General features: G+C 40.2%; 1 protein-coding gene across 1 annotated transcript in view; it reads left to right on the forward strand.

Moving 5' to 3' along the window:
- Positions 1 to 26285, forward strand: part of CFAP299 (cilia and flagella associated protein 299) — a 359874-nt gene that overhangs the window by 40322 nt on the left and 293267 nt on the right. The window contains exon 2 of the mRNA XM_075284109.1: positions 614 to 744. Within this exon, the coding sequence (XP_075140210.1) occupies positions 614 to 744 (131 nt within the window). The remainder of the gene's footprint in view (positions 1 to 613; positions 745 to 26285) is intronic.

Below are 26285 nucleotides of genomic sequence, written 5' to 3' on the forward strand. Positions count from 1 at the left end.
TTATACCTATGGAAATGCTGCTGGTTTCCCTATAGGTACAATGGAAGAAGAAAGTCTTGAGAGGTTTTTCCTGCAGCTTTTTTTTTTTTTTTTGCTATGACCATTCTCTGCTTTTTATCCACTGAAAAGAGCTACTAAACTGTGAGGAACAGAAACAGCATTGAAATACTGTATACATTTCCATTCTTCAAACAACATTTGTCATTCAATATTTGTCTGAAAAACCTTCTAGATATAGTAAACGTATATAATTACATGTTTAGTATAAGGAGCATCATCAGACTAATCTGCATTGATCTTTACTCATCAAATCACTTTTACTTATGAAAGCTACTTTTTATTAATCATGTTTCTATACTCTTTTAATGCATAGTATGATCTTTCTTGTAGCCTTTGTAGCAACTTTCTGACACTGACCTTTACAGTTTAAGCTTTTTTTGCACCAATGTCTCTTTTCCAGGTCAAGTTCAGAGCCAGAAGACATGGCAATAAACTATTCTGTTAGGATGAAATACATGACGATGTCCCCTTTATCTCTAACAACAAAGTAAAAATATAATCTAATTACATAAATAAAGATTAGTAAAGTATCTAGTTTCTGTCATTTGCCTAGGATGAAGAACTAGCCCGTCAGCTAGTGGAGCTGGGCTATAGAGGAAGTGGAGAGCTACTAAAAAGAGAAGAGTTTGAGGCAAGAAAGGCTGCGGCAGAGGCTTCCAGACTCTCCCAAAGAACTCAACAAAAGTAAGTCCCAGCTGTGTCTGGTAACAAGTGGACCACATTCTTTGCATCTCCTCTGTATGATTAGAAACAGTTTTATTGGCATGTGCTTCCCCTCAGCATCAAATAAGGACACTAGTTACAGGTCTGATATTGTACCAAGGCACATGTGCTACGCAGATCAGTTAGGGTGAGCGAGCTGGAAGATATCTGCTGTGCGACCACATATGACTGTAAGCTACTAATTTATGAAAAGAGGATAAACATAAAAATATGTGCGCACAACCAGCAGACCATGATGAAAGCACAGGGACAGTACATATTTCTAAAAATGTATGCAGAAAGAAGGGAAGTACTGGAACGGATCAAGAATAATCACTGCCCAGAATGTCCCAAGTGTTCTGTTAGTGACAGTAAAATCAAGATTTCTCCAGTAGTTTCCTCCCTTCTGTTTGATCATTGAAACAAGAGTACCAATCTTGACAGTAACAACGTAGTTATTATTTAGTCTTTTGTGGCAGCATGTTCCTTTCCTTTCCACGAGGCTCATTTGTTCTTTGTCAGATCCGTTTTACTGTGTCTTTAGGCTTCAGGAAACCAAGTAAGAGACTGGAATAGATAAACCACGAATGCCAAGAAGCATTGCTTACAATATGCATTACTAAAAAGGATATTGTTCTTGACCAAATGCATGTGTCTGTTCCTTTCATCTTTATTACTTTAGACTCTTGCTACAGTGATGAATGTGAGATGAATTTATATGTGCACTTAGCACACAAACACTTAGAAACATGTAATAACAAAAATGTGACGGCAAAAATATATATTTTTTAATTAGCTGAATTATTCATAAACGTTTGACATATACTTCTGTTCTGATTCATGAAGGCATCATGATTTAGTTTGACAATATGAGCAGAAGGAGCAGCATCCTGTTAAGCGTTCAATAGACCCCCCCATCTTCAAAATTTCTGATATGTATTTGGAAAATGTTCATTCTTGTACCGTGTTAGCCAGTGGGTTGGAAATATAAAAAAACAAAAAAACTTGATAGTCTTCAGTAGTTGATACCTTTTTAATGGCTAACTCATAATGATGACAAATTACTGACGTTTCGGACCTCTAGGGTCCTTTATCAAAGTTAATTTAAAACATTTCTGAAGGATGCATATTTATATACAGAGCAGGCACAAAGGGTGTTAGAATTCCAGGAGGAAGGGGGGAGGGGGGTTGTTAGTAATTGGTAGAGACAATGTAAACACTTACAGGTCCTTATCAGTTCACACGTTCCTGTAAAGAGACATGAAACTCTGTGACACATTCAATCCACACTCCAGTGTCTGAAGCAGGGTCATGATTTTGATATGTATTATATGTATGATATGTGTTTGTGAGATGTCACAAGTTTACCTTAACTGGGGCATTTCATTCACAGCATGCATATAGATGGTAACTTGCTGATCATTAGACTAACCCCTCGTTCACATCTGCGTTGGTATTCCCTTCGGGGGGAGTCCGCATGGGAACCCCCCCCCCCCCCCCCAAATGTAATACCAAATGCAATTGCAAGTGGTGTGCTGTGAAAGCACACGGATCCCCATAGACTATAATGGGGTCCGTGTGCTTTCTGCAATATCTCAGCAGGGGACATACGGACAGGAAAGCACTTCTCAATCTACTTTTCTGTCCACATGATTCGTGCTGAGTGCAAGCACACGGATCCCATTATAGTCTATGGGACCCCATTATAGTCTATGCAAATGCATTTGATAGTCTGCTCGGGGGGTCCCCATGCGGACTTCCCAAACGGATTACCAAACGGAGATGTGAACAAGGTGTAAGGCTAGGTTCACACCTGTGCCCTGTCTGCATTCGGGGATTCTGTTCCCCATTTCACTTTAAAGATGCAGAGAGGAAAGTCCTGCAATTAGTCACTTTCAAGCAAAACCCGGCGGACCCCATGATAGTTTATAGGGTCCACGAGTTTCCAAGGGTAACTGCCTTTTAAGCAAATTAGGTTCACGAATGCAGGTGTGCATAGTTTTGTTGAAATAATAGTGACCATTTAAGGTATTCAAGTAGTTTATTGTAACTGGGTTGTGTGCAGATTGTCCTTACACATGACGTGGGTTCGGCTATTGTGGGTAAATTCACTCCACTCACTCAACCTTGCACTGACCCTTCACTCAAGCTGCATGTTCAATGTACCGTAAATCAAACCCTAACACAGTCCATGCACCCAAGATACACGCTGCCACCTAATGATTTTGCGGGATAGTAGGAACCCCACTCATGTAGTCACCCTTCTTTGTAAGACTAAGTCCCCACATAGCGAGCCGTAGCAAAAAAACACTGCGGAAAATACCACAGCAGAAGCACTTTGTGTTTTGTTCCGAAGCATTTTTCACTGAAAGCTCGCAGAGTTTCCACCTGCCGACTTTCTGCCTCAATTATACCTAAAAACGCAGACATTTTTGAAAATGCAGGTTTTCCGCTGCAGATTATTTTCTGTAATCTGTGGATGGAATTATCGTATTTTTCGGACTATAAAATGCACTGGACTATAAGACGCACCTAGGTTTTAGAGGGGAAAAATAGGGGAAAAAAATTTTCAAGCAAAAAATGGTAAAATATTTAATGTATGGGAGTTGTAGTTTTGCAACAGCTGCAAGGCCACATTGACAGGTCACCCTGCAGCTGTACGGGGATGTATAGGGCGTTTTTTTGTAGGGCCAAATGTACTTTTTAGTTATACCATTTTGGGGAATGTCTATTGCTTAGATCACCTTTTATTTAAAGGGGCTCTATCAGCAAAATCATGCTGCTAGAGCCCCACATATGCGTGCATAGCCTTTAAAAAGGCTATTCAGGCACCGGTAAAGTTATATTAAATTACCCCCCATTTTAAAATAATAACCTAAAAAAGAATGTTCTCTACTTACGGAACGTGCACGCTGGGCGGGCATTCAGGGTGTGTCTTCATCTTCTTCCCCGCCTCTTCTTCCTTCGATGTCCTCCGGTCCCGTCTTCCTCCGGCGCTTGCTCGCGGACACTGATAAAAAAAAAATAGCCTGGGCGCATGCGCAGTAGCCGTAGTAGAAGCCGCGTGCTACTGCGCATGTGCCCAAGCTAATTTTTTTTATCAGTGTCCGCGAGAAAGCGCCGGAGGAGTACGGGACCCGAAGACATCGGAGGAAGAAGAGGCGTGGCATTTTCGGACACAGGGATGTCTAACTAATGTATATATGTTTCACAGTAATGTTATACTTTTATATGCATTCTTGGGAAAGGAGGTGAACTTTTATTTATTTTATTTTTTATTATTACCGTATATACTCGAGTATAACCCGACCCAAATATAAGCCGAGGCCCCTAATTTTACCACAAAAAACTGGGAAAACTTATTGACTCTATTATAAGCCTAGGGGGGAAATGCAGCAGCTGCTGGAAAATTTCAAAAATTAAAATGGTCGGAGTTTTTGGGTGCAGTAGATTCTGGGTGCTGGGAAAGGGGAGGGGGTGTTTTGGTTGTCTGTCTGCCCCTTTGCTGAGCTTCAGGACTGGGTTTTTTTCCCCCACTTGTAATTCAGCCTGGCTGAATATAGGGGATCTGCAGTGCTCCTATTAACCCCTTCCCAATGGAACAGGAGGGCATCTCCGCTATTAACTCTTACAGCGGAGATGCCGAAGCTCGTGCCTGCAATCTCTGATCTCTTGCAGGCATAAGCTTCAATATGATCGCTGTAAGCGTTACAACGGAGGTGACGGTTGCTATGGCGACTGCTCTGCAGAGTGGCGCCATTACACTTACAGACCCAGCATCCGGACCCGGCATCCAGACAACGGGGCGGGTGCCGGGGCCCGCAGCATCGCCACCGGCCCCAAGGCTAACTTTAAACTTTGGTTTTTTGTTGTTTTTTTTTTTTTGGGGGGGGGGGGGTAGGACATCTCCGGTGGGCATCTCCGCTGTAATTTTTACAGCGGAGTTGTCGGAGCTCGTGCCTGCGATCTCTGATTGCAGGCATAAGCTTCAGTATTTGATGGGGGGGGGAATCTGATGCCTGCGATCAGAGATCGCAGGCATTTGCTCCGGACCCAGCATCCACTATAATACAAAGGCGGTTGCCGGGGAGTGTGTTAGCCGCTGGTACAGGGCCTGCAGTATTGCCACGCTCCTGCCGCTGCAGAAAACCAGCAGTGGCAGGAGCGCGGCTCCCCACATTCAGACTATAAGACGCACCCTCATTTTCCTCCGAAATTTTTTGGGAAAAAAATGCGTCTTATAGTCCGAAAAATAGAATCCCATCCACTTTGCAGATACTGTAAAACACAGCTGTGTTTTTGGAACGTGGGGCCCTCGCCTGACAGTCAGATGCAAACACACTTTAAATGGCAATGGATTCGTAGAACACACCGAAAGGTTTAGTGTTTAAATAAAAGAGACAAAGACTTAGAAACTCAAACAGTTGTAAAACAGAAAAACCTCAAAAGCTACAGTCTTTTTGATTGCATGGATCATGGAAGGATAATAATAATAATATAATATAGCGCCATCTCATTCCCCAGCACTATAGAGGGTACATGAACAGACAGTGTTTGACATTACAATGTGACAAAGAATTAATATATCAATCATTAGGAATAAGGGTCCTGCTTGTGTAAGCCGGTGGCTGGTCAGGTAATGGAGGGGGTGTACATCTCACCCAGACTACTCAGGTGGGTGAGATGAGAAAACTCCAGAAGGAATGTTTGTTCTCAGCAGACAACTTATGTTTGCTGAGCATTTTGCTAAATGCTCAGTATTGGGCTGGATTTTTAGGAATGGCAGGTAGGTTGGTAGTGGGACCTGTCATTCCACCCCCCTCCAGTCCACACTTTGGGGATGTTCCAGCAGCGACTCAGCTGCAGAGAGTCTCCTCGTCAAGGAGGCTTCAGAAGCCAGCTCCAGCAGCAACACTTTGGCAGAGCTTGGCTGGAGATCCAATAGAGAGGTCATATTTTTGGAGCTGTGTCCTGAATGATTCTACTGGCTTTTGGATTTCTGTTATTCTAGGTGAGGTAACTTATTCTATGTTTTGTTAGAGTTTAGCCGGGCAGGTATTTATTTTTGTATTGTTTCCTTTTGTTTCTGCTGCACTATATTTTTGAGTGAAAATAAACTCAACCGTTGTTTTGGACTAAAGAAACTGGACTTGTGTGTCCATGCCACTCCACCAACCAGACCCTGACACTTGCCAGAGTTTGCAATCTATGAGGAAATTGGGGGACACAAGAGGTAAGAGGTCTTGTTTGGTACAATGGTTCAACCATCTTTTAATAAATAAGGCCATATAAGTGAAGCTGTATAAGCCCATCACCAGCTGGTATCTGTAACTTCTAGATGGATGGGTTAGGTTCTGAAGAATAGAGTAGAAAGGATAGCTTAGAATAAGACATCTCAGATAAGACGACACCCAGTGCAGCTGGCCACAGAGGTGTGACAAAGTTTTCTTGTTATCAAGGGTTTTTATAATGATAAGGCTCTGGCTCATGTTCAGAGACATCCTCTCTATTCATGAGTCCCATCTAGTTCTAGTTTTTCCTGCTAAGGAAAGCTAGGTCGCCTAGACCTCTCCTCCCCATCCCCCACCTTCTCTGACATCAGAGAGAAGTTCCTTGTCTGGCAGTTTTATAACCCACTCACCTGTCTTGTGTGACTTCAAAAGGGAGCACCAGTTGCAGACTTAATAAGGTCAGAGGTGACAAATTCAGATAACAATGTCATATTCCTGAGCATATCATCACATATGTACAAACAAACAGTATAATGCACTGATAGTATATACAAATAAGGATTTCCATCATGAACTGAATCATCAAACACTTATAACTGTAGCTTCTGGAAAGAAAATCGAGTTTGCAGGTATTATCCATGAAACATTTGAGAAGCACTTCAGCAGAAACACAGTTCTCCATTGCTGTACCTCATCTGTTTGTCTATCTTATTCTGCACTTCTTTTATGTACTCTCATCAAACACTAAGTTGATTTTTAGATATCCCCTGCTTTTTCTTTCCGTATACTGTTCTGCTCATCCCATGATGCCTCAAACAGCATCTCATGGTCATCTAGAGCCAGTACCATTTCTGGTCTAATCCTCATTAGTATTTGTGATAGGAGTTTCTATCCCACCCTGCCATGTGGTAAACTTGTCTATGCAGTGTCATCATTCTAAAACTTCTGGTGAATGAGGTAGTGACCCTTAGAGGGACGCCAAGTAATGCACAGGAGGTCACTATGAGATCACATGACCCAATGATAGAGAATGGTTCTATGACAAATAGAAAAGAATCCTAGCTGAATGATGTATGCTGGATTAATCCTACTAATATTATAAATGTAAAAATTTGTGGGTTTGTGTGTTTGGATGTTTGTTACTCAATCACACAGATTTGGATGAAATTTGGCACACAGATAGTTTGCAACATTGATTAACACATAGGCTACTTTTTATCCCGGTAAATGACATGGCTTCACGACTGTTATGAATTTATGTTCATATACTATATTACACGGCTCTTGCTGCCAGGACTATCAGTCGATTGCACTTTGCTGATAAAGTCTGATCTGGTCTGTTATCTCTCTATGTAAACACACAGATAACACTGAGTCCACTGTGTTCAAAGATCTGCATATTATCTGATCTGGTCCAGTGCTGAGACACTGACATAGGAAAACCTATTTAATCTAAATTGGCAGTTTGCCAATTTTAAACATGCTGGGAAAAAGAAAATCTAATTTGTGGCAAAATTCTAAAATTACGACAGCTATGAAGGTAGCCTGACATCAACAGACTTCTCCTCAAGTTGAGCTCAGGGGGATTGAGCAAGCTAGGGGTCAAGCGGCTCTTAGAGCAGCCGAAACGCTGGAGCAGGCGGATCATTGATGCCAACAACACACTCATTATATGGCGTCCCAGCGAGCTGCTGAGATGCCGGAACAATCACAGGCACAGTGCAAAGAACAACTTCAGTGGTATGCCAGCTTGAGAGCTGCTGAAATGCCAGAGCAAGTGGATCATCAACACCAACAACATGCTCATTATATGGCGACCCAGCCAGCTCCTGAGATGCCAAAACAATCACAGGCACGGTGCAAGGAACAAGTTCAACAGCAGGACAGATTGAGAACTGCTGAAACGCCGGAGCAGGCAAACCATCGACAGCAGCAAGTTCCTGAATATAGGCAGATCATCGACGCCAGCAACACGCAGACAAAGTCGCGGGCAGAGGCTAGAAGCTACGTAATAAAAGAACATACATTGTACTGGAGTGTTTTTTAAGCCCAGAAGCTCACAGCTACCAGGCAACAATGCTATATTGTTTGTCTCCATTGCACCTCTGACTTAAAGGGGTATTCCCATCTACATAATTCTTTTTAAATTTGTAGATAATTAAAAGTTAAACATTTTTGCAAATATAAGTAATTAAAAATTCTGCAAAGTTTTAAAGATTTTCTCTAAATATCTTGTGGTGACAGTCTGTTATCTTGATCGGTTGCCATGGATACGACCACTAATGCAGAAACTTTCTAAGGTCAGAAAATCCGCCATGATTTCCTTATTGTGGCCGAGATATCTTCTGATACATGTAGTGTCCCTGGCTGATAACCCAGCTACAATAAGAAAATCATAGCTGGGTTCCTGACAAGTCCCAGACCATAGAAAGTTTCTGCATTAGTGGTCGGAACCATTGGCAACCGATCAAGACAACAGACTGTCACCACTAAGATGGTTAGAGAAAATCTTTAAAACTTTGCAGAATTTTACTTATATAGAATTACTTATATTTATGTTAAACTTTTAATTATCTACAAATATAAATATGATTATGTACATTGGCATTTATAAGATGAATCTCTACAGGGAAAAAGGTATTGACCCTGTACCCCTTATACGGGTCAGTTTTTAATACAATAAGTATACTGGATATACTGTATGCTCATGTAATACTGTCAATTAATATATCTGCAGCTTAGAAGTCTCTGAGCAATCTCTGCTGCAAAATATACAATTTTCTATCCCTCAATAGTTCATACTTGCAGTGGATTGGGTATCATACACTTCTTTGTATGTACTATTCTTCATCAATGTTCTTTTACTTTTGTATGTGTCTCAATAAAGGTTACGTTATTATTATTAATTATTATTATTATTATTATTATTATTATTATTATTATTATTATTATTATTATTTTTAGTAGTAGTATTATATTAACTCCTTATTGCCTGCTTTTTCTCTTCCTATTCTCTTTTCTTTTTCCCTGTCCTAATAAAGATGCATGTTTTATCAGATGATGCAAACCAGGGCAGTTTACATTGAAGAGGCAAAATTGTTTCCTTAGAATATTTCTATCATGTTTATAAGATGAGAAAAGTTTAACATTAAGGTGTTTAAATAAGGCATTTTATGGAAGATTTGTGCATGTGTTGGTGCTTTTCACATTTCCGTTTTCTAGGCCTGACACTGGTTTTTTTATATTGATTACCTATTTTCTGATAGGTCATCAGTATCAGATTGGTGGACTCTACCCCAATCTGTTGTTCCAGGCAGCCTCTGACACTGAAAGCCATACAGAGGAAGGAAACCTAAGCAGAAGTATTGCCGGAGTACTGCACCTCTGCTGCTATTGAAAGAGTGCATAGCTGCTTTACAGGGCACTGAACTTTCTGCTTCTGTCCCTTGTGTAGGTTACGGCATCAGAAGCTACCTAGAATAGCTGACTGGAGCAGGTTCTTGGTGTCGGACCCCCAGCAATTGATATTGATGACCTGTCATGAGAGAACAGGGGCCCTATGCACCCTGTACGAATGAAACAGCTGATATCAGCAAAATGTCTTGTGATGACTGGAAAGCATTACATCACTAGTAATAGTACTGCCATTCTGCGGTGAACATGCAAAAGATGCATTTACATCAGGAAAAATGTTATTACTTTGGTTCACCCCCTATAGATGTGTTTACAATGGCTCACAACAGATTTCTTTGAAGAAAGAAGTTAACCACAGTTTACATTGCATCTTTTGTAATAATAATTTGCTATACAAATAATCTTTCTTATATGCAATGTAGATATTTGTATTGTAAGCAGTTGCACATGTTCCATATGTATTTTTATCTTTAGGTTGCTAATACTATTAAACAGAACAGGACAATAATAAAAGAAATAATAGTATAGAAATGTTTAGCAATTCTGTGCTTTTTGCTCTTGTAGTCCAGATCTTTAGTGTCAAACACCTGCAATAGGGTTCTTATAAAACATATTCCATTATCATTGAGTTTTTGACAACTTCAGGTGTTCTTATCCATGAAGTGAAATATGACCTCAGGTTTGACCTGATGCAGGTGTGTTTGGGTAGCCTTATTCCAGCAGATATCAATTTCTTTGTATTTTAAGCAATGTTTTTGCACCTGGATCATTTTTCGATAAATCCAGCTTTACAAAGCGTATATAAAATGGAATTTTTGTATTTGTATGTAAACCTGTAAACAGTAAAATACATGTTATTTTATGTTACTGGAAGTGACTCAAGCTATCATTTTCCACCATAAAGCTTATAAAGCATCATTTGAAGACCTTTTTAGATAACAAAGTGCACCCCCTTAACTGAATCTAATGTTCCATCTAAGTCTTGGCAGCCAGTAAGTGGAACAGATAGGAAACTAAACCAGCAGCAAAGGCCATCCAGTTGGTCCAGTCTCACAGAACAGCTACTTTAGAACAAATAACTGAAGTTAATACTGACTTGGAAGATATCAGAATACACAATACATGAAAACAACAAATATTTGTAATGCACTTTCCTCACAATAGACTAAAAGTGCAGCCTAACTGAACCCATTGCTTACCCATGAATAGAGTTATGAATACAGGTTCTATCCAGAGGCATTCCCTATTAAAAAGCATTTCTTGTTACCGTATATACTCGAGTATAAGCCGAATTTTTGAGCCCAGTTTTTGTGCTGAAAAAGCCCCCCTCGGCTTATACTGGAGTCAGCAAAAAAAAAAAACTTTTTTTTTTTTTAAGGAGGGGGGGGGGGGGTCTAGCCACAATATCAATGTATAGAATCTCCCATAAAATAGTGCAAAAAAAAAGAAAGAAGAAGATTAAAAAAAAAAATTAAAGTTCTAAGTCCCTCCTTTCCTAGAATACGTATAAAAGTAGAAAATTACTGTGAAACACATACACATTAGGTATCCATGTGTCTGAAAGTGCTCGGTCTACTGAATTTAGGGTATCTGCAGTGCTCCTGTTCCATTGGGAAGGGGTTAATAGGAGCACTGCAGATACCCTATAGTCAGCCAGGCTGAATTCCAAGTGGAGGAAGAAAAAACAGTCCTCAAGCTCAGGGAAGGGGTAGACAGACAACCAAAACACCCCTTCCCCTTTCCCAGCACCCAGCATCTACTGCACCCAAAAACTCTGACCATTTTAATTTTTAAAATTTTCCAGTAGCTGCTGCATTTCCCCCCTAGGCTTATACTCGAGTCAATAAGTTTTCCCAGTTTTTTTGTGGTAAAATTAGGGGCCTCGGCTTATATTTGGGTTGGCTTATACTCAAGTTTATATGGTAATTCAAAATTAAAGTATGAAGACAGGATGGTCATATATATGATATATGTCAGGAAAGTTGTAGTATAGTGTATCCCTAGGGAGGGATAGATGTCGTACTGTAGTATCATGTAGTAAATATGATAGATTGCGTTTTCCTGATTGTTTACCGCAGCTATTAAGTCTTTTAATTCAATGCTATAAAATAATGGGACAATAGAAAAGACATTTTTTTTTCCTTTTAGAGATGAGCTATTTTGCATTTCCCTAAAACTTCCCTGTCAGCTGTATTGCCACAAAGAGAATTAAAGGCAACCTGTCATGTGGATTCCGACCCCTAAAACCACCACCGGCCTTTTAGACAGGGTAGTAAGAGGTTGACAGTGATGTCATTTTGACTGCTTTGATATCGATGCAAGGTATATTCCAGTGATCTGTAATGAGTCATGAAGTAGATCCCCTCCTGCCTTCATTGACGTCCAGAAGGTCTGGTATGTCATCACATGCAACCTTCAACTGCATCTGGAATATGCAAAAAGACCTACAATAAAATCTTATGCTGACAAGTGGAGCTGCAACCCTTCTCCTGAAGTCAGACACTTGACACAGGCGGTGCGATGCGGTGACGTCATCAAGTGGCCTGCGCCTGGACAGTACATGTAATATGGCAGGGAATGGAGCCTATACCTCCCTTCTCTGCCATAGAGGTTTCAACTGTATCGGAGTCCTGAGGACTCTGATTCACTTGAAAGAAGTGTTGCCCTGATCAGAGGCACCGGGTAAAAAGTGTGGTGCCCCAGATCCTTTGGAGGCTCATTTGGGGATGGGACCCGGGGCAATTGCCCTGTTTGCACATCTGCCCATACAAATGCCAGCCCTGGCTATGATAGGATTTCATAAAAAAGGATTTAAGTCTCTAGCTGTGTTTACTGGAATGTGATTATGTAAATGTGAACAAGACATGATGTCACAATTAGCATAAATAAAGCCTACAATCTATATTAGTCACATATAGTATTCGTGTCAGAGATCATCATAACACGTTGACAAAGGCCACCAAATATGGATCTAATATTCTGGCAATAAAAGTCATGCTAGCATTGCTCATTGCTAAATTATCACCAGATGTAAGTGGCGGGTTCATATTTTCACAATCCACCCAATTGCAAATGTGTTCCATGATGGAGTGTACATGAATTGGTGAAAGCAAGAGTTGTAAATAGAAATAGCATTATGCCTGGACCGAACTATCACCCCGGGGTCATACAGGATGAATCATTGTAAGGAAAATGTCATTCTGTTCCTAGAAAGCAGTTAAAGGCCTTTTTAACACAGGCATACAAAATACAGAACCAATTGTACACTTATTATGGTTAAGTAAACCTAAAGCAGGTCTTATACACATCAACAGTAGAAAAATAAAAGGATAATATATTGCACTGCAGTGTTAAATAAAGTCCATGTCACAAATCATCCTGAATTTTCAATTGCTCTGAGAGATCAGTGAGGCCAGCAAGTGTATAAGACACCTGCTATTTGTCTGCAATCCTCAAGTTGGGAGTTGACATGATATAGTCTGTTCCACAGACAAGCTGTTGCTTCTGCTTCAGGTCATAGACCCTAAATTCCTCTTAATCCCTAGTCAACAACCCAAGGCACTTAAGAGGAATTTACAACCAACATGGAAACACATTCCAGGCCAAATCCTGCCAAAAAAATAAATCATTTTTAGGTGTCCACTCCTAGATTACTGCTTACAAATTGGCAAACTCTTCATGACTTGACTTTGTCTGTTTTCTGCATCAAGTATTCCGTGTATTCTTGTAGTCAAAAACATAAAACAATAACAAAGTTAAGCTTTGTAATATAAAAGTCAGTCGGAAAATGTATATTTGGCAGAGAGTTGCAAGCACGTTGCATTTATTGCAAAACTATTTCTCACACTTTAGATTCCCCTCCTATGAAATGGCCTCCTGTAGATTGGTAACCCAATGCTAACCCAGTTACTGAGTGATGCTTACCACGTACACAGCTACAAAATATTTCTGCACTGTATGAATGGGTACATTGCTGATGCTTTTTTCTCCCCTGCTCATCCTCACTTAATTTTTCCTCAGACAGAAGTTAGGGGTTTGTATACCTAAAATATGTGTTGCAATCCCCATGTAAACTCTACGAGAACCATTGCCTCAAACCGCTCTTCTGCAAGGGCCCAAACCTATTAGGCATCGCCAAAGTGGTCACACCAATTTAAGGAGACATAATAAAAAGGTAGGAAAAAGTGCTCCCCGGGGAAAAAAATATAAAAACTGAATTGCTCCATTTAAAAGAATGTTCTCTCTTAAATGTCACCTACAGATACAAATTAAGTCTGGGACCTAATTCATTGTAAGGTAAGCTGACTCTGGGTCACATGATCAACCCCGCTCATGAAGACATACACATTCCAAACAGACTGTGTATGGTCCAGACAGGCTGCCTGTAGAGGGGATTGTTTGATCTGCCGACAAGCAGTAGCAACTCCCACAGTTTCCTTGACCACCATCCAGACACCATCCTTCATTACTTGCCCTTTCTCTGTTCTAGCCATTTCCAGGTGCTTAACAGAAGGATATTTAGCGTCACAATGCCCAATTTATATCATGTTATTGACAGTCTTTGTTGTTTTTGGCAAATAATCATGTTCTGTCTGGGATCTGATAATGTTTGGCTTTCATGCTGCATGCTGAGCAAATGCTGGTGTGACAATTTGGGAAACTGTGGCATATCTCATATGCCACGTTGCAGCACTTCATTGGCTTGCCTTATCACCATACAAAACCTGTATGCTACATTCACACATACACTGATGAACAAAAGGGTAACAATGTTTTGAACTTTTGACTTTCAGCCTCCATATCTCACCATCCACTATAGCTTGGAATGTGAGATCAGTATCATTTTATAGACATTCATCTTGGCTATCTCATATACAAATTTGACTTGCAATTATTTAGCGTATGATTAGTTATGCAGATTTTTGTTATGTAACTGGATTGTTACTATTTTGCTCCTGGTGGTGGAAAAATCTTTTGCTTCTTGTTCCCACATTACCTAATAGCGTTATTAGGTGTATTCCCAAGCAAAGGGTCACTGGTTGAAATCGAGGATCAGCCATGAAGAAGAATTCCCATGGAACGAGAAACAGCATCATCAAGCTCATCGATAGTGGTCTCTCGACCAAAAAAATTGCCAAGCAAGTGCCATGACAGTTGGAAGAATACAAAATGAAATCCATCCATTCATTCTAAAGCCAAGAGGTGAACATCCAGGCAAAATATTGGAGTCAATAAGTCAACTCATCTCTGGGTCTATCAGTACTGGCACTATAAACGCGGCAGTGGAGGTAGCTCATATGCTTTGTAATAGTGAGATCATAGACCTCCATGCAAGCACCATATGACACATATTACACAAGTCTGGAATGATAGCCTGAAAAAATATGAAGAAGCTTCAACTTCAGTATCGTCATAAGAAGTGTCAGCTGGGGTTTGCAAAAAAGTACGAAAAATGGGCATTAGAGGTTTGGAGACAGGTTATTTTGAGTGTTGAGACAAAAGTCAATAGGGTGGGCTCCGATGGGTGCAACTGGGTCTGAAAGAAGCAAGGGAAACGGATGCTAATGGATTGAAGGAATTGTCAAATTTAGTGGAGGAAGCATGATGATGTGGGGTTGTTTCACAGCCAAAGGCATTGGATACTTGTCCATGATCGATGGTTGTCTCAGTGCTGAGCTATATGTGAGTATGTGCACATATGTGAGTATACTGCAAGATGAGTTACTTTGTACACTCAAGTACTACGGGCATATAAAGGATAACATAGTGTTCCAGCAGGGCAATAAATAGAAGCATACGTTGAAATTAGCAAAGAAATGGTTTAATGTCAATGAAGATTCGGTACTGGATTGGCCTTCACAGTCCCCAGACCTCCACCCAATCGAACACTTATGGGTAGATTTCAAGAAAAAGCTGTATTCGTACACGTCAGTCGACCAGTATGCTCCAACATTGGGATGGGACCTGGGATCAGACTTTGGTGAAGACATGCTGGATTTGATCGAGAGCATGCCCAGAAGGATTTAGGCAATGTTAAAAGCCAAAGATGGATTTACAAAATAATAAAATTCTCATTTAAATTTTTAGGAGCAACAATTAATAATATGCTCAATACCTGCAATTCAAATTTACGTATGAGATAGCCAAGATCACTGTCTATAAAGTGATGGTAGTCTCACGTCCCAAGCTGTAGTGGATGGTGAGATATGGGGCCTGAAAGTCAAAAGTTCAAAACATTGTTACCCTGTAGCTCGTCGGTGTATAAAGTTTCATTAGTTTCCAACAACTCCCTCTGACTTCATAATTTGTAGCCATATGGTAAAGCTCGTACCTGCCCAAACTCCAATATTATAATAATATTATAACCCTTTTGATAGATACCTATGAAGTACACTGCAAATGCAGTGTAAATACAGTACACTCCTATATCAATCATGTACTGTTTTCTGTCTCTAGATCTAGTGGGCTGTAGAGTTGGTAGGAAAAAGTCTGATTCCATCTTCTGCTCCCAACACTTTATATAAATGACTGACAGCCATCCATGGTCAGACAGAATCAGCTCCTCTAATTCATGAAAAAAGCTAGGGTTGAGGGGATATCGTCACTCCATAGTAATTACATCATGGAAGTCAGATTTGCATATTCTTCCCATGTTCCTTTGCAGTGGAGCACTCATGGCTTAATAAGACTCCACACACCTATATGGTGGTCTCTCCCTATGGAGTGACGATATCCCCTCAACCCTGTCTAAGCCTCTCACCTTTGCCAGATCAGTCCTCTCTGCGCCAAGCTGACGAGATGCAAATACATTGAAACAGCTGTCCTTGGCTGAGAAGACTGTATCTGGTTAAATCCCAACATCATTGCAAACAAAGGCCTCTGAGAAGGTTGGCATGATGTTAAAGGGAGCGCCCTCTATAGGTTTTGCTTGACTGAGACTCTGTCTTCCTAATTACATCATGGAAGATAAACTTGCACATCCTCAGGGAGCGCCCTCTATTGGTGGGCATACTTGAGGCACTGGCATCCTAATTACATCATGGAAGTCAGATTTGCATATTCTTCCCATGAAAAAAGCTAGTAATAGAACGCCTATGAAAGTAAATATATAACAAGCTATGCATCCAATTAATTACACAATATAGATCATTTAAAATATTTCATCATTTTATTTTTAACTCTGAGTCCGTAACTTTTTCCGGCTCCACCCAACGATGACCTTGACTTTACTTCCGACTCCACAGTCTGGTCTAACTGTACAATGTAACTGCAGGTTTTACAGGGCTGTTATGCTTAATGTTATTGAATTGATTTAGAATATATAGATTTTATTAGATTAGTTCTCCATAATGCAGAATCTGAAGTTTCAGTTCTAATTCTGACTAGGCCATGTGTGCCAACCTGCCTAGTAGAATTGAAATGTTACCACAAGCGAAACCCTCGGAGCTCCCTGTACATTTATTCAGCTGATATAAATTAGCGCTCTGTTCTATAACAAGTCCGTGTGGGTGAATTAATGACTTGACAGTTGTGTGATGCCCAGGTTTGCGGTTCAGACCTTTGGTATTCTTTCTCTAAAATATAACATGAGACCCAAACCACATAATTTTCTCCAATATTGCAAATGTTTTTTCAGTATTGGCTATGAGAGCATTATAGGCAGAATATAAATGAAGGAGGAAAATTGAAGACAATTTTCTTTTCTTGTTTCAACGCACATGTATCTTCACCTGTTCTTCCGGCTTATACCTAAGTCTAATAAAAATATTGATATAAAACATTATACAGACCATTACCTTTTTGTTTTTACTTCTCCTCTAATGGTATCAGGAGCAAGAAAGATTTTGCAGACTGCAATGAGATGCATAGTCAGTGGTCTACGTAGAGGTGAAAGGATTTTGTAGCAAAAACCAGAATTGTACTATCTTTGTGTATACTGTATGCTTTGGGCACAACTTGCGTTGGGACTAGCAACGTACATCAGTCAAGAGTATGAGCAAAAATTTCAAGATGCTAGTACGTTGGAAGAAAAGGTGGGAGTACATAGAAAAGGTGGAGCCTAGTCATGGGTTAGGGATACTAAAAGGACAGAAAATTCTGAAAGGGCAAGACAGTAAGAGCCCGTCCTGGCGCACACCCTCTCGTAGGGAGTCAATGCTTCTTAAAGTTTTATTCAAGCCACAGTTAATACATTGTTTTGGGTTCAACAAACCCTTAGTCAGTTTGTAACAGTATAAGATAACACAGAAAAAAAATATAAAGACATAACAGACGTGTACATACAGATATTTTAGTCACAATAACACTAAAATGTGATAATCAATGGCCCTAACCTTATCACAAGCAGCATGTCAACATCTCAAGAGGCATACCAGCAAGAATCTACTTGCTGAGGGCCGTCATCTTAGAAACATATCTTATTGTGTACCATGATGAAATTCCCTTGGGAGTGATGATACGCCTGGTCTGGATGTAAATAATAAGAAAATTAGCATACCAGAGCAAGATAACAGATGAGTATAATAGTGTATGATGGAGGCCTGAACCCAGAAGGTTGTCTTAACTATAGCTTGAATAAAACTTTAAGAAACAGAATTATTTGGAGTGTGGTTTTAACTGTATTACTATATGGACATTATCCAGTAGGGAGTTGGTCAGCCCTATTCTAAAAGTGCAAAAAAAGAAACAAAGACACCGAGCGCTCTAAGTGCAGTATCACTTTTAGAAGGAAATCAAGCCTTATATTACAAGATACCTACTGTTTTTATCTTAATAAAAACCTTTCTTACAAATTTAAGCGCATTTGGACCTATATATTTTTCCAATACGACTTTTGAGCGCGGATCCCTGATCCTATCCATCCTATTCTAAAAGTGTACCCATCATTAATCCATGAGGTAAGTGCTGCCCGACCAGACTTTAGACTTGCAAGCAAAGGGAGTCAATGGCCTGTGATAACCTATACATAAGATACAACCTTAAATAAATGAAACTATATAGAAAAGCCCACAATAACAGTAGATACAATAAATGGACAAAACATAGTCAGACTATTAATCTAATTTAACAAGTAAAGCTGTACGGACTTGCTTTTTGTTTACTTTGTGCTCCTTTTAGGTGCATCTGTTTGATGTCTATCCCGGTGGATTTCTGGTACAGTGACTCCTTTTTCTATTATCAGCTTACCCATACCCTCCATCAATGCATAGGAAACCTATTGGAATACATATAAAGTACCAGATAGATATAGAAGAGCTTCTGAAGAGAGAGTAAATGATATCCATTATGTTCAGTCCTTTGCCTCCCCTTGGTCTATTGTGTCCGGCCACTTTTTTATTCATATGATATATCTATGCATCTTGTTTTACAGATTTCAATAATGACATATTATGACTGTATACAAGTGGCAATAGTTGCAGTGCTATCTTGTAGCCTTGTGGTTAATAGACTGTCGCATTGTAGCCACAATTTTGTGGTCAGTAGACTGCTGCATTGTAGCCACCACTTCATGTTCAATAGACTGCCGCATTGTAGCCACCACTTCATGTTCAGTAGATTGCCGCATTGCAGCCACCACTTTGTGGTCAGTAGACTGCCGCAACATAACCAACACTTTGTTTTCAGTAGACTGCCGCATTGTAGCCACCACTTTGTGGTCAGTAGACTGCAGCATTGTAGCCACCACTTCGTGGTCAGTAGACTGCCGCATTGTAGCCACCACTTCATGTTCAGTAGACTGCCGCATTGTAGCCACCACTTTGTAGTCAGTAGACTGCAGCATTGTAGCCACCACTTCGTGGTCAGTAGACTGCCGCATTGTAGCCACCACTTCATGTTCAGTAGACTGCTGCATTGTAGCCACCACTTTGTGGTCAGTAGACTGCAGCATTTTAGCCTCCACTTTGTGATCAGTAGACTTCAGCATTGTAGCCACCACTTTGTGATCAGTAGACTGCAGCATCATAACTACCACTTTGTGATCAGTAGACTGCCGCATTGTAGCCACCACTTTGTGGTCAGTAAACTGCCGCATTGTAGCCACCACTTTGTGATCAGTAGACTGCCACATTGTAGCCACCACTTTGTGGTCAGTAGATTGCTGCATTGTAGCCACCACCTTGTGGTCAGTAGACTGCCGCATTGTAGTCACCACTTTGTGGTCAGTAGACTGCCGCATTGTAACCACCACTTTGTGGTCAGTAGACTGCCGCATTGTAGCCACCACTTTGTGATCAGTAGACTGCCGCATTGTAGCCACCACTTTGTGGTCAGTAGATTGCTGCATTGTAGCCACCACCTTGTGGTCAGTAGACTGCCGCATTGTAGTCACCACTTTGTGGTCAGTAGACTGCCGCATTGTAACCACCACTTTGTGGTCAGTAGACTGCCGCATTGTAGCCACCACTTTGTGATCAGTAGACTGCCGCATTGTAGCCACCACTTTGTGGTCAGTAGATTGCCGCATTGTAGCCACCACCTTGTGGTCAGTAGACTGCCGCATTGTAGTCACCACTTTGTGGTCAGTAGACTGCCGCATTGTAACCACCACTTTGTGGTCAGTAAACTGCCGCATTGTAGCCACCACTTTGTGATCAGTAGACTGCCACATTGTAGCCACCACTTTGTGGTCAGTAGATTGCCGCATTGTAGCCACCACCTTGTGGTCAGTAGACTGCCGCATTGTAGTCACCACTTTGTGGTCAGTAGACTGCCGCATTGTAACCACCACTTTGTGGTCAGTAGACTGCCGCATTGTAGCCACCACTTTGTGATCAGTAGACTGCCGCATTGTAGCCACCACTTTGTGGTCAGTAGATTGCCGCATTGTAGTCACCACTTTGTGGTCAGTAGACTGCCGCATTGTAACCACCACTTTGTGGTCAGTAAACTGCCGCATTGTAGCCACCACTTTGTGGTCAATAGCACACTACTGTTAAAAATGGTAGCTGCATACATCATTATACAAATGACATTTGTGTATTCCATGTGATAATTCATGTTTAGCGGCACTATAGTCAAACCATTTCACTTCTGTTCTAAGAGAATTCTTGGATAAAGTTCTTCATTCTTTATCTATTTTCATAAAAATAAATCTTATCATACTTTAACCCATTGTGGGTTGTAAAGTTAGAATTTCTATTTTTTCCTCACTTTTCTTCATTAACATGTAGGATAAAGAAATAACTAATGTCAGCAAAACCTTCACACGCATGGAACTTTCTCATACTTGCGTACGTTCCTTACTATCCTTATATATGTGACATGTTTGTTCTACAAATTCTGGTCTTTGCCAAACTAGTTAATTAGCTTCACAAATTCTAAAAATCTGTTTCTATAGCAAGCCACAGAAGATTACTCACAGCTATATAAGCTGATATTGTGTGTTTTTCATGGCTGCACAGGGCTTAGCATTCCATGTGTATCTTTGGCTTTTCTCCTTATATGATACATCAGCAAAGAGTGGTGAACAGTTCAGATTTCACATTTGGGCCGATTCCAGCTGCACTTTTTCCAGATGCGAAATACAAGCACATAGTCTGCAATTAGGGAACAGGTACTCCAGAATCCTATGTAGTGAGAACAGGCTGTGTGTCCTAGTGATTGGAAAATCCATCACGCTATTGCATTCTCCAAAGGCAGAGAGGGATCAGTTTTTTGTTTATGTTATTGGGGCGTGAAGTTTATTATCCTTGGGCTGACACAGATTTCTAGACCCCAGTTTTGCACTTTGTGACATATATTATTCTATGGTAAACAGATGATAAGAGAGACTTAGGGACTGTGGTTTTAGTGTTTTATGATTCTGACTTTTTAAGTCTTTTCTAGAATGAGTGTATCGAAAAGACATTAGCTTTATCACAGCCCGCAAATTATTTGCAGGAATGACTTAAAGGGCATGTGCAGAAGTGAGCAGGGCTTCAGCATCTGCGTATTGGAAAGGCAAAGCCAGATTCATCATACCTGCGCCCAGTTGGTGAATCTGTCACCAGATTTATTGGTACCAGAGTTTAATCCAGAATAGACAGCTGTCAACTAGATGGCTATTTCGCAAGGAGATTTTTAGGTTATAGCAACAAATACAACCCGTGATGTCCAAGGTTGTCAATATATAAATTGCAATACCTGTTGTGTATAAAATTAATTGACTCAATTAACTTATATTGGATGTAATCTCATGGATAAGCAGTGAGAATTATCCAAAGCTCAATACAGGTACAACTCTAGGAGTCCACAACTCTTCAAATATCGGCGACCATTTTTCTTAGATTTACCATGCCCAGTCTTTGTTTAATCGTATACTTCATTGATGGGTAGGATTTTGCCACTCTAGTTGTATTTGAGCAATGCCAGCCATTGTCCACTTCATACCCAAAGCCAGATTGACATGACATTGCAATTTTCATGGACTAAACACCCTTGACGTGTCAGTCTCTATAAGGCCTTTTGTAAAGCAACTCTGAATAAATATCTATGGTTCTATGTTCATGTCTGTCAAAATGGACAAAGATAGAGCAGGTCCGTTTTAACAGCTGTGAAAAATGTCCATCAAAAAATGGATATGAGAATAGACCTATAGACGTTCATGGGTTTAAAAATGGTTTTTACACAGCCACTAATCACTGTTGTGTGAATAAGATCTAAGGGTCTGTAAAACCAGAAATATATCAGAAATTTACCGGTATATATTTTTTTGCCTTTCATGTATATTGTTGTGTGGTATTAAAAAAAACAAATCACATTTGCTCCATTACCAATGGAAAAATGCATTAGAAAGACAAGAAAGAAAATCAGAAAGACTTACATATTCTACAGTATTGTGGTGATATAAAAGCACGTACAGAACAGTAGAATTTCAGTGGTAAGTGTATGTTTCCAGAAATTGTACTGAATATCTGTTAGGGCATCTACAGAAAATACATGTGTTTAAAGATGGGCAAATGAAGTGAACTGAAATAAAATTTGTGATGATCTTATAATTCTATATAGCTGTGTGAGTTTGAGTCATGACTTTGATTTAACATTTGACAGATGTGTCAGACAGATTTATTCCAGACCTATGATTCTGCAATAGTACCTTAACATCTGTGTTCATATAGACCTGTTTCCAGTTATTTGTATCTTTTTTCCTTGCATGAAGATTATTATATGCTGCTATAATATTCGCTATTATGCTATAATATGTTCACTATTTTGAATATGAAGCTGGAACGCTTTAACTTACCAAAGTGATTTTGAGATTGCTTTTCGTAACACATTGTACTTCATGCAAGTGGTAAATTTTGGTCGATATGTTTTGTGTTTAATTATGAAAAAATAGGAAATTTGGTGGAAATTTTGAAAAATATGCATTTTATAAAGTTTGAAATGATGTACATTGCATACAGATAGTCAGACAGCCAAAATTATATCATAAATCTCATGTCCCAGATCTCTGCTTTATGTCAGCATCAAACTTTAGTCACCCTTTTATTTTTTACGGACATTATAAGGTTTACAAGTGAAACAACAATATTCAAAATTTTCAAGAAATTTCCAAAACCCATTTTTAAGGGACTAATTCAGTTATGAAGGGGTTTTGAAAGACCCTTGTATTAAAACCCCCCATAAATCACCCCATTTTCAAAACTGCACCCCTTGAATAAGCCGAAACAACATATACCTAGTATTTTAACCCTATAAGTGCGTAACAGGAATTAAGACAAAATGGAGGTGAAATTTACACATTTGATTATATTTTACTAATATTTTCGTTTAGCCCTAGAATTTTCTCATTCACAAGGGGTTAAAGGAGAAAACGCATCCCACAATTTGTCCCCATAGTGTATTCCTTCTTTCATGTATAATCATTTTGTGTGTATAATTAGTTCCTGATTGTTCACATACCCACATTCTTTGGAGATATTGGTGTATGCAAAATACACACCTATTACATATACTGCTACAATTAGAGATGAGCGAGTACTGTTCGGATCAGCCGATCCGAACAGCACGCACGCATTGAAATGAATGTAAGCACCTGGTACTTCCGCTTTGACGGCGGCCGGCCGCTTAACCCCCCGCGTGTCGGCTACGTCCATTCATTTCAATGCGTGCGTGCTGTTTGGATGATCCGAACAGTACTCGCTCATCTCTAGCTACAATGTCATACAAAATCATGTCATGTTCACTACAATTGTAGCAGTATGTTGGTCACCACCAAATGCATCTGGAGGGTCTCCAAAATACATTTACCATCAGTAATTGCATAACTGCTCCATGATAGACAGTTGACACAGCCTGGCTGTTGTTTCTCTGTGACAGCTTTACTGGTCATGCCAGTAACATTTACTCACCTGTCCCCATAATAATCTGCAACATGGAGTTGATATTATAATCTATGCATTTATTTCCCATCTCTATCATCTGTAACTGTCGATTTAACAGTCTAGATTGAGTTTTAATTACTTCTCATCCCTTGTCCAAATTGAGAAGACATTTTAGCGTAAAGATTTTTTTCTTTTCACTACTGTGTTCACACTGTTTTTAATATTTTTGGCGGACCTATATGGTCACTTAATATGTGAAATAAGACTTCATACCAAATATTGTGTCACCATTTTTTATTATTGTTGATTATTTAATTAACTTTTTCTGTTCACTGAAAGTCATTGACAGATGCATGTATGTATGTATTTTCCTGCACATTTTCAATTTTTTTTAAAATATGTTCTCTCTATTTTAGCAAATTACACTTGAGAAAGGGCGGATACACGCTCGAAATGCGTTGTGTGACTATTGCCAATAAATTCTATTTGACCATATTGTGAAAGAGCGATTCTGATTGTTCCCATCTTCCAAGTGAAGAATAGGATTGGTCCTTGTTTGCATTATCCCGCCCTAAAGTTGACACACTTAAAGAGCAGTATCGGTGACTTACCTTCAGGCTGGAGCACCGCAGTCACTGTATTGTTTGTGAGACACAGCTCCATGCATTCAGTAGAATCTGTGCAAAGCATTGAAGCTCAGTCCCATTAACTTAACTGTGACTGAACTTTAGTGATCTGCAGTACCAATCACAGCTACTTCCACAATTAAGAAACCGTGTTTTGACATTAAACTGGGGGCAATTTCAAAGGGGACATTAAAATGGAGACAACTGGAAGAGGACATTAAACCATGGAGGTAGCTGGAGGCATGTCCCCAGTTTAATGTCCCCCCTCAATTACCCCCACGATTTAATGTCCCCCTTCAGCTGCCCCAGTTTAATGAACCCCCTCTAGTTGCCCCCAGTTTAATGTCCCCTCCAGCTGCCCCAGTTTAATGTCCCCCTCTAGTTCCCCCCAGTTTAATGTCCCCTTCTAGTTGCCCCCAGTTTAATGTCCCCTCCAGCTGCCCCAGTTTAATGCCCCCTCTAGTTTCCCCCAGTTTAAACTGGTGCACCAGGAGAGGGGACTTCATACTGTGGGGCAATTGGAGGGAAACATTATAATGTGGGGGCATATAATGTTCAGGTGACTGTAGGAGGATGATACTGTGTGGGGGCACATAGAAAAATGGGTGTAAACAAATGCAGAAGGTACCAGGAGTTCGAGACACCCAGAAATGCCGAACACGGCATTTACGAGCGGCGTTTACGAGCGCTCCCATTGAAGTGAATGGGAAGTGTTCGGCAGTCTGCAGTAACGCTGGTGTGTACGGCTGTGATACACGCCCGGCGTTACTCCGTGTGAATGCCCCCTAAAATTTTATTTTTTAATGAGGCCGGAGGAGGTGAAATTTTTATTTTTATTTTAAATATTCTCACCTGTTCCCAGTGCTCCGATGTCTCCCAGACACAGGTGAATGTATAATTAAACTCATATGACTTATAGCCAGTGATCGGTTACCATGTCCTACTGCAATGTGCCTTACAGGGCAGAGGAGATCAGGGCAGGAGTCAAAGTGGACATGGGTGGAGCTAGAGTTGTCTCCCAGGTGGCTTGTGGCAAACTTTAAACCAGACTTTTTTATGGATATCTTTGAGAAATGGCTTTCTTCTTGCCACTCTTCCATAAAGGCCAGATTTGTACAGTGTACGACTGATTGTTCTCCTATGGACAGACTCCCACCTCAGCTGTAGATCTCTGCAGTTCATCCAGAGTGATCATGGGCCTCTTGGCTGCATCTCTGATCAGTCTTTTCCTTGTTTGAGATGAAAGTTTAGAGGGACGGCAGGGTCTTCGTAGTTTTGCTGTGGTCTGATACTCCTTCCATTTCAATATGATTGCTTGCACAGTGCTCCTTGAAATGTTTAAAGCTTGGGAAATCGTTTTATATCCAAATCCAGCTTTAAACTTCTCCACAACAGTATCTCGGACCTGCCTGGAGTGTTCCTTGGTCTTCATGATGCACTCTGTGCTTTAAACGGAACCCTGAGCCTATCACAGAGCAGGTGCATTTATACGGAGACTTGATTACACACAGGTGGATTCTATTTCTCATAATCAGTCATTAGGACAACATTGGATCATTCAGAGATCTTCACTGAACTGAAAGGAGTGAGTTTGCTGCACTGAAATTAAAGGGCCAAATAATATTGCACGCCCCACTTTTCAGTTTTTTATTTGTTTAAAAAAGTTTAAAATATCCAATAAATGTCGTTCCACTTCACAATTGTGTCCCACTTGTTTCTTCCCCAAAAAATTAAAATTTGATATCTTTATGTTTGAAGCCTGAAATGTGGCAAAAGGTTGAAAAGTTCAAGAGGGCCGGATACTTTCGCAAGGCACTGTGTATGCCAGGAGGTTTGTCAAGTCCAAACAGCCCCTAAAGATTCTCATGCATACATTCAGCACGTGTGCATGGCAGCTCTTTTTGGCCAATATGCCAGATGTAGAAGAAAAACATTATGTGGACAAA

Source organism: Leptodactylus fuscus, chromosome 1, assembly GCF_031893055.1.
Source record: "Leptodactylus fuscus isolate aLepFus1 chromosome 1, aLepFus1.hap2, whole genome shotgun sequence".
In the NCBI taxonomy this organism is placed as follows: domain Eukaryota; kingdom Metazoa; phylum Chordata; class Amphibia; order Anura; family Leptodactylidae; genus Leptodactylus; species Leptodactylus fuscus.